This window comes from Populus euphratica, unplaced genomic scaffold, assembly GCF_000495115.2.
Source record: "Populus euphratica unplaced genomic scaffold, PopEup_1.0 scaffold14.1, whole genome shotgun sequence".
Classification (NCBI taxonomy): Eukaryota; Viridiplantae; Streptophyta; class Magnoliopsida; order Malpighiales; family Salicaceae; genus Populus; species Populus euphratica.
The window spans coordinates 1,825,715-1,835,439 of NW_011499876.1; the positions used below are offsets into that span (position 1 = coordinate 1,825,715).

Genomic DNA, 9,725 nt, shown 5'->3' on the forward strand with positions numbered 1-9,725 from the left:
GAATATAAAATAAATTATGAAAATAAATATTTTAATATATTTTGAATTAAAAAATATTTTTATAAAAATACCTTACACCGTATTACCAAACTCGCTCACTCAACATTGCATAACTTTTATTTTTTAAATGTTTTAACTAAAAAACATTGAAAAATATCAATTTAATATTTTTTATAACTAATTTATACTTTCAAGTTAAAAAATAATGCACTTACCAGCTCTCAAGTTTCTATTCATGCTTCATATGTTATAAAATATATTTATACTATAGTGGACCGACCAATAAACTAGTGACAGATAGCCCATTAACTTAAACCAGTCGATGTCCTAACCTGATTTAGTAACAGTGCCTAATATGATTTCTAATGCACTTGATTTCATTTTGCAAGGAATTTCCTGCAAACAAAGGAAGGGGTGACCTTTAAATATTTTTGTGTACACGTGGAAGCTACATTAATTAATAATTAACTTGGTGATGGGCGCCTAATTAATGTAGATTTGTTTAAAATGTGCAGATTATCTGCATTTCGAGTTGGGTTCCTATTAGGCCCAAGCAGTTATTCTTCGGAGTGGACAATGATTTTGGAGAAACACCAATTTATTTACAAATCCTATATCTATAATTTTTATCAATCAAGTCCTACAATTCTTAATCAAATTTATTTGTTAACTGTCATCAATATCTTTATTATATTTTCTTAAATTGATGTCATTTTAGTGTATAAATATGGACACGAAACCGAAAATTTTATATTTTAGTGTATAAATATGGACACGAAACTGAAATAATTTTTTTTTTCAGATTTTTGTTAAATAAACAATAATATAGGATAAAAAATATGCACATATATATATAAAGTTTCCCCATAAAAGTTTTATTCAAATGCAGTTTTTGTTTTGTTTGATACACGTGGCCAGGGGGTCGCTTAAAATATATCTAGGGAATTAGCTGGGCCGAAATGGTTGGATAAAAAAGGGGGTGGGAAAGGGCCCTTTTAGGCAGAGGTGGGCTTGGACGGGTCTAAAATTTGAGAGTTTAGTGGATTTGGGAAAGCCCATATCCACATCTAATTATTATAGATTTATAAGGAAACTGAGAAATGAAGCAGCAGCACCAAAATTCCTCCATCACCAGATAAAACAGAATCAAGAAACGGAAACGGGAAATGGGAGCGCCGGTGGGATTGGCTCCGGGACTTTCTCGGAAGCTGAAGAAGGTGCTGGAATGTCGGACGGACAGTCCGGATCTGGTGGCTTCGCTCAATACTCTTTCCGCTTTCTACAACGAAAACACACCTCAGTCACGTCGCCACCTCAGATCCACCATCGAGGACCGCTCTCTCCACCTCAATCACGAGTTTCTTCAAGCCTCCCACACCGCCCAGCAAGTAAACTATACAATAAAACTCGGAATCCTCCTATACATCTATTTCTCTGTAATTTGAACTGAGTTGAATTGATCTATTATTACTAGGCTTTGGATCGTGTCGAGGAGGAGGTTAACGCTCTGGCCGAATGCTGCGATAAGTAACTTTCTATCCTTTCTTTTCCTGATTTTTACTCCAATTCAGTTTTCCATGTTAAAATTAAATAATTAAATAAATAAAAACATCCTTTCATTTCAGTATTGCCAAGGCTTTGAGTAGTTGTAGTGCAAGTACGGGTGATATTATCAGCACCACCGAGAGGCTCAAAGAGGAACTAGAAATCACCACTCAGAGACAAGACATTGTATCCTGTTTCCTTCGCGATTACCAGCTCTCAAATCAAGAGATCAATGCTCTTAGGGATGAGGATCTCGATGACAACTTCTTCAAGGCTCTTTCTCATGTTCAACAAATCCACGCCAACTGCAAGGTTCTGCTGCGTACCCACCATCAGCGTGCTGGTTTGGAGCTCATGGATATGATGGCTGTCTACCAAGAAGGAGCTTATGAGCGCCTTTGCAGGCAAACACTTTTTTTTAGAATCACTCGTTTCATTTTTCTATGAGGAATGAATTCTTGCTTTCCGTTTCTTTGTTTCTCGTTTCTTCTAAATTTTTCGCCTGTCTTGTATGGTTTAATTTGAAAGATATCGTTCCTTTATGCATATGTATAATTATGTAGGTGGGTTCAGGCAGAGTGTAGGAAATTGGGTGACAGTGATAATCCTGAAGTTGATGAGCTTTTGAAAACAGCTGTCCGTTGGCTCAAGGAAAGGCCTGCTCTTTTTAAGTACTGTGCAGAAGAGGTAGTTCTCATGTGGCAAAGCTTAATGACGAATAGCTTAATGGTCAAATGCTGTTTTTTTCCCTCTCTTATTTTTCATAATTATTTATACAGGTAGCAAATATGAGGCATAATGCATTGTTTAGAAGATTTATAAGCGCTCTTACACGTGGAGGACCTGGTGGAATGCCAAGACCTATTGAGGTTCATGCTCATGATCCGTTAAGATATGTAGGTGACATGCTAGGATGGTTACATCAGGTTCGACTTGGAGTCATCTCTGATTGTGTTGTACTTTTAATTTTCTGCTTGGCCGAGTTCCATGCACATATTAATCTCAGTTTCATTCTTTAATAATTTTATGTCAATTTGCTCCACTTGCAGGCCTTGGCATCTGAACGAGAACTTGTTCTTGTCCTACTTGACCCTGATGCATTGGTAGATACTGTATCAACCGTAAACCAATTCTCCAAGAGTTTGGAGAATGGCACTGGAAAGACAGAATCTGACCTAACATTTGTTCTGGATAGAATTCTCGAAGGAGTTTGCCGGCCATTTAAAGTTAGAGTTGAACAAGTTTTGCAGTCACAACCTAGTCTAATAATTGCATGTAAACTCAGTAACACACTGGAATTTTACAGCTACACTGTGAGTTTAACTCATCTTTGTTTTCCACGCCCACTTTTTTGTTTCTCCTTCTTGATGACAATAACTGTAGTCTCTGCTGATCTTCAGATCTCTGATTTACTTGGGAGAGATACAGTTCTGTGCAATACACTTTGGGCACTGAGGGATGCTGCTCAGAAAACATTTTTCGACATTCTGAAAAGTCGGGGAGAGAAGCTTTTACGATATCCTCCCCTTGTTGCTGTTGATCTTTCCCCACCAAAAGCAGTGAGGGAAGGAGTCTTGGTTCTGCTTGAAATAATTGAAACCCACAACAGCATGATGGTTACTGTTACAGGGAAGAAGCCTGATTTTGATCCAGTGATCTCTGCTTTACTCGACCCTATCATTCAGGTGTGCTTGTCTTTGATGTTAGTGGTAGAATAGCATTATTCATGGCGAACATGCTCCTGATTACATAATTTCAACATGAGATAAAATAAGTGCATGGACTGCATTAAACTTGGTGGATGTGCTGAAAATGTTAAAACTGTGTTGTGCATAAGTGACCTATAACAATCACTGTGTAAAGTTTGGAAGTTTATCTGCTTCCAAAGGTGCTTAGGCTCTAACCATGTGATTTAAAGTTGCGCCGGACAAATATCTGTGATTGCATTTGAAACAGAAAATGGCAATTGGTCTTACATTTTAACTTCTGATGAGTTTATGTTCTGAGCTTGTTGTGAATTGCTTTCAGCACTACTTTAACTTCTGATGAGTTTATGTTCTGAGCATGTTGTGAATTGCTTTCAGCACTACTTTTGAAACTGGATTGATGTTTTTCAAACATGCTAGTATTGCGTCTATTTTAGTACTAGTTTTTCTCTGTTAAGAACTTAGATTCCATTGAGTTTTTTTAGGCAACATGTTATTTTTGATTTCCATCTAATTGCTTTCAATAATCACAGATGTGTGAGCAAGCTGCAGAGGCACACAAGTCCAAGGGTGCTAGCCATGCATCGAGAAGAAGAACAAGTTCTGAATCGGGCCAAATTAGTAAATCATCGGTCGATGCTCTCTTGTCAAATAACAGCCCTGCAACATTGTCCAAGGTTTTGCCTGTTATCTCAATGCATTTATTGTTGTCTTCCTTTTTCAGTCCTAGAGTTTCACTTCTCTCTTCTCACACTTCTTGGTGGGTTTGTGGTATGCTTTATGAGCATTTCGAGCCATTATATGGTTGAAGGCTTGATATATCAAATAGTCCCCTGATTTTGTATACTGGTGGCATCTAGGACCATTAAAATTAGCTACCTTTGAATAATCTTTATGATGAAATTTCCAGGTAATGACATACTTTTGTTGAGTCAGTGAAGGAAGGAACCCCAGGAACGGAAACTGAATCATTTCCAGCTTAGTATTCAGTCATAACATGTCAGGATTGAACACGATCCTTTTCTCTCTATTAAGATTTATATGTATCCATTGTCTTAATGACCATATGCCTCACTGTCTCTATTGTCCCTGCATTTTAAATTCTGAGCATTCAATACCATATCTCAGGGTAGCTGTTGTGGTGGTTACACAGAACTAGGCAATTACAATCGTGCTCATGTTTGAATGCATGTATACACCCCTTCTTCTTCTTCTTCTTCTTCTTTTTTAATGAAGAACATCTTAAGATGCCAAAAAAGAGCTCAAAAGGGTGATGCTTGTGCTCAATTTGCATCCGGTGTAGTTTGTCTAACATTTTAAGTGACGAAACATATGCAGATTTGTGCAATCTTCTAAATGGCTTTTGCATCCTAATTTATAATATTAACTAATATCATGGATTCATGAGTCCTTGCAGAATAGTGAAACTCCTTCCAAAATATTCCTCATCAATTGTTTATGTGCCATCCAACAACCGCTATCCAGGCATGAGGTTGCAGCTGGCTATGTAAAGAAACTGGGAGCAATGATTGACAATCACATGCATTCACTTGTAGAAAAGGAAGCCGAGGCCATTTTAAGTAGATGTGGCTTGTCGCAAAAGATGCACTACTTCCAGAAGTCACTTAACGAGGAGGGCGGTACAGCAGCTGGCACCCCTCTGGTGGAAATTGAAGACACCTCTCCAGTGTCTCTTTCAGAATGTTTGAGGGCATTCTTTGGGCTTATTATAGGAAATGAGAGTTCCCTTCCTGAATTTGAGCAGATGCAGGTTCCAAAGTTGCGCTCTGAAGCTGGGATACAGGTGGCTCGGTCTCTTGCTGAAGCTTATGCGCTTATTTACACGGCAATAATGGATCCCAAGAATGGCTATGCAGAGCCCCAATCACTGGCAAGGCACCCTCCGGATCAGATACGGATAATTTTAGGCCTATGAAACTCTACAAGTTCAATTCTATTTTAAAATTTAATCTTTTGGGTTTAAAAAATGAGGAGTTGGTTCAAATTTTGATTTTGATTCTTTTTTTTTCTGTAGTTTGTTAGATGAGCTGTTCTTATTGTGATCAAATAGAATGTATTTTATACCAAACGATGTGGATGCAGAAACTTCATACAAAGATGTAGTACCCCAGCCCGAGTCATTTTGCACCGCAGAGATCACTTGTGCGTTTTTGGTAATATGTTTTTTCAATATAAAATATATTTAATATTTTTTTGAAGTAAAAAATAATCTTAAAAACATTTTGAAGAGCAGGTAGAACAAAAAAAAAAAAAAACTATTTGTTATGGATGGAATGAAGATTTTATTTTTGATAAAAGAAAAGAAAACCGAAGATTACTGATGCACCGTTTGGAACTTTGCACTGAAGGGTAATGGTTTATTACTTGAGTTTTGTTATGCATTATTTTTTTAATAGTAATATTCAACTTGATTAATTTCTTGACTTAATTTTTTTATTTGTCTTTATTTTTTAATTAAATTATATGAGAAATAGCTTGATTAAAATGAAATAGCTTGATTAAAATTGATAAATTTTATGGGTTTAAATGCAACTTTGATAATTGGTTTAAAACAATAATGATAAATTGGATCAACTTCGGTCTCTCCATGATCTTGGTTATAGATTTTATGGGATTTAATAACTTTTTTTATATAACTTTTTATATTTAATTATGTGATAAAAATAAATATTTATAAAATTGAGTATTAACTTAAAAATAGATACTTATTTGAGATAATTATTTCTATAGAAAGCAAATAAAAATCAATCATGCAATTTATTTATCAACAAATTCAATATTAAAGGATAAAATTAAAAAAATAAATTAAAAAAATTAAAAGACAAAAATTAATAATAATCTAATCGGTAGATAAACTCGTCAAACCTATAAATCAGGTAACCAAGATTAGCCCTTCAAACTTGTGAACCAGGTTATGGACTTCACTGAGATTATATTTTTTTAATATTTTTTATTTGATTATATGATAACAAAAATATATGATTGTAAAATCAAACATCTAACCCAATACCAAAATATTTTTTTTTGAGACTGTGATAACTTAATAAAAGTCAAAACAAAATCAATTATGAAACTAAATTTCTAATTAATCCTATATTTAAGAATTAAAAAAAATAATTATAAAAGAGTTAAACTTGTCAGACCCACGAACCAGGTTGACCAACTAAACCAGTAAATAAGTCCATAAAATTCATAAAGTTTAATAACATGATTTTTTTCTTCAACTATATTTTTTTAACCATATGAGAAAAAAATAGATGATAAAAAAAGTCAACTTCAATTAGAAAAAAAAGACCACCAAACTTGTAAACTAGAGTAACCTGAATTATCCTAGCAAACCTGCAAACTATGCTCCCCTTATAGAAAAATAAAATAAAAAGAAATAAATTATAAAGCCAAGTTCTCAACTATTTCAATAATAAAAGATGAAATCAATAAAAACAAATTTGAAAAACAAATCATAATGAATATTCAAAAAGAAAAAAAAAAAAAGCAAAACTATAAACCCCTAGTTAAAAAAATACTTGAACTAATAAAATTTTAATTTGAAAATAAAATAAGTTAAATTAAATTAAATAGATAGGAGTGAAATTGAATGAAATGCAATTGATGACACGATACTGAATTGTTAAAGGAAAATCAATTAAGAAACATTGAGGATAAAAGTAAAATATAAAAGATTATAGGGCTAATATGTAAATAACAAAAAATTAAAATTATAAATGTCTTCATTCTCTCTATTATGGCTATTAGCTAGGTTTAGAGAGGGGAAGCAGGTGGATTTTTTTTTTCTTTAAAATTCTTGACAAAATCACACACAAGGGGTTAACTTGGCGGGATTACAAGGGTATTAAAAGATTAAGAGAGAAAACATTTAGTGTTTAAAAGGGGTTTTAATAAACTAAAAATAAGGATTTTGGAAAGATTTAAAGGGGAAGAAGAAAGGTGAAAGGATCTTAGATGGAGAATAAACTAAAAGTTTAACCAACTAAGTTAGAGAAAGGGTTTGTAATTAGTACTCCTCTTGGAGATACTATTTGAGTAATTAGTACTCCTCTTGGAGATACTATACTATTCATTGGGTTATATATATAAAGATATTAGGATAAACACAGGGGACCTAGACATGGAGCTAAATCTAATGAATATAAAGTTATATGATTTTGATTTAATTCTAGGAATTGATTGGTTAGGTGAACATAAAGCTTAGATGGATTGGTTTGCAACATAAGGCTTAGATGGATTACTTTGCAAAAGCAATAACCTTTTAGGGAATAGATGGGAGGGGGTAACTTTTAGGGGAGAAAGAAATGTTCTACCAAATTATGTAGTTTTAGCTATGACTGTTTGGAAACTATTAAGAAAAGGGTGCTCGACTTACCTTACGTACATGAAGGATGTTGAACAAGGTGGGACAAAGATAAATAATCTTTTGATTTTGAAGGATGGGTTATGTTTTAATGCAACATAGAAGGGCAATGGCTTATGCATCAAGGCTACTAAAGCCTCATAAAGTAAATTATCTAGTTCATGACCTAGAGTTAGTGGTTGTGGGGTTTTCCTTAACGATATAGAGACACTAATTGTATGAATCTTAAGTTTAAATCTTTACTGATTATAAAAGCTTGAGATATTTAATGACATATAAAGAACTGAATATGCGACAAAGAAGGTGACATGACCAAAAGATTGATATCTTCTCTCAAGTGCAGGAGTGTCGAAATAATAAATAACTTGGCAAGACCGGGGTCGAACTACAGGAAGGTTAATTGTATAAATTATGGATAATAATAATATAATAACAATAATAAAAATAATAAAAGTAACAATAATAATAGTAATAGTAGTAGTAGTAGTAGTAGTAGTAGTAATAATAAAGAAGAAGAAGAAGAAGAAGAAGTTGATGAGAACTTTAAGATGAAAGATTAACGTAAGGGTTAAACAATGATAACAATAAATATCAAGGTTGGTATGTCAAACAAATGTAGTATAAACTCTTATTATTCAATTAGAAACCACACATAAAGGAGGTTCCAATCAGATTATAAATTGTTAACTAAGCAATACAAAGAGAGAAAGTAAGAGCATGATCTTGATTTGGAAGTTGGATTGGTGGGGTCCTTGCTGGTGCAATTAAAAGTATGATCAATACTTTAGGATAAAGCATTGAAAGCTTAAAAGATGGATGTTGAGGAGGGCAAAGTGAGAGACATGATAAAAGAAGTTGAAACTACTTTTCAAATCCTAAAAGATGGGATGATAGTAATGGGAAGATGAATGTATTTATCTGATGATAAGATTATTAAGAATGAGGTGTTGAAGGAGGCTTATAAGTTTAGGTTTGTAGTACACTTGGGGAGTACAAAGATGTACAAAGATTTAAACGAGTGTTACTAGTGGCTGAATTTGAAGAAAGAATGGCTGAGCATGTGATTAGTACTTAAAAGTGCATTTTTATCAAAGTTTTATATTATTATTTTGCACTTGAAGTATTAATAACTCCTTAGCTAGAGCATATTTTATAATAACATATCTAATAATATAAGATACCTTTAATTTATGGTAAATATTCATCTTAAATGCAAGCTTATCACATAAATTGAGAAGATAAAGAGATAGCTAATATTAGAAAAAAGATGTTGATTCTGTCCAAACTGGAACATTATTCGGTTATTGGATCATAACTGGAGCTATAGAACTTGGATTTAGATCTACTCTATATGGATGGAAAGCTAAGACATAGGCCTAAAACTTTTATGAAGAGTCCAAGATTCAAAAAGACCGTTTTCAAGTTCAAATTGTAGCAACAACGGAGAAGTCCGAATCTGTCTTGCAGCCTAGACACTATTCCGTGTTCAGCCTATATCTCGAATTTTAGAGGTCCAAATGCACTGGTTTTTTTTGTTGGAAAGGTGAGATAATTTCCTAGAACTTTTATGAAGACAATCTGTGTAAATTTTGATGTTAGCAATGATATTCTGTTCAGACAAAAAGATAAGAATTGTCACCAAGTCAAGATGTGGCCACCCACTTAACAATTAGTTAACAATTCAATAGTTTCAAATTTTGGCCTATAAAGGGAGACATTTGCATGAATTTAAGCATCTTGGTTTTCATATTAAGATCATGTTTTTGCTTTCTTTGTATTTTTATAATGCTTAAGTTTTGCTTATATTAATATCTTGTTTATACTTTTCATTTCCTTTCCTTTACTTAGTCAACTTATATCTTATTTATGTTCTTATCTTGTTTATTTATCTTTCTCTCTTTCATTATATTTCGTTAAGTTTATCATGCCAAGGTGAAAAGGTTACACTAATGGTATAAGAATAAGTATAATATAAACTCAACATGGATTTTAAAGTTTGATACTAACATGTTTTGTATTTGTTATCTTGTTCACTTTTAATACTTTACTTGTTAAATGGTTAATCTAGATTTATATTGTATAAC

General features: G+C 33.2%; 1 protein-coding gene across 1 annotated transcript; it reads left to right on the top strand.

Annotated features, from left to right (window-relative positions):
- The first annotated feature begins 1,094 nt into the window (after positions 1-1,094).
- On the top strand, positions 1,095-5,406 carry LOC105128503 (conserved oligomeric Golgi complex subunit 6-like). The gene is made up of 9 exons (XM_011030214.1): positions 1,095-1,388; positions 1,475-1,527; positions 1,626-1,949; positions 2,109-2,232; positions 2,325-2,471; positions 2,595-2,858; positions 2,946-3,230; positions 3,785-3,928; positions 4,669-5,406. Exons 1-9 carry the CDS (start codon positions 1,167-1,169, stop codon positions 5,185-5,187), a joined length of 2,082 nt encoding a protein of 693 aa, XP_011028516.1. The 5' UTR covers positions 1,095-1,166; the 3' UTR covers positions 5,188-5,406.
- Positions 5,407-9,725: the final 4,319 nt, after the last annotated feature.

What these genes read in the sequence shown, in the direction of transcription:
- LOC105128503 (XM_011030214.1), top strand. Translation starts at nt 1,167, where the DNA reads ATGGGAGCGCCGGTGGGATTGGCTCCGGGACTTTCTCGGAAGCTGAAG. An exon ending in TGGAATTTTACAGCTACACT is followed by an intron (nt 2,859 to 2,945) that starts GTGAGTTTAACT and finishes GCTGATCTTCAG; the next exon opens with ATCTCTGATTTACTTGGGAG. An exon ending in GCCCTGCAACATTGTCCAAG is followed by an intron (nt 3,929 to 4,668) that starts GTTTTGCCTGTT and finishes GAGTCCTTGCAG; the next exon opens with AATAGTGAAACTCCTTCCAA.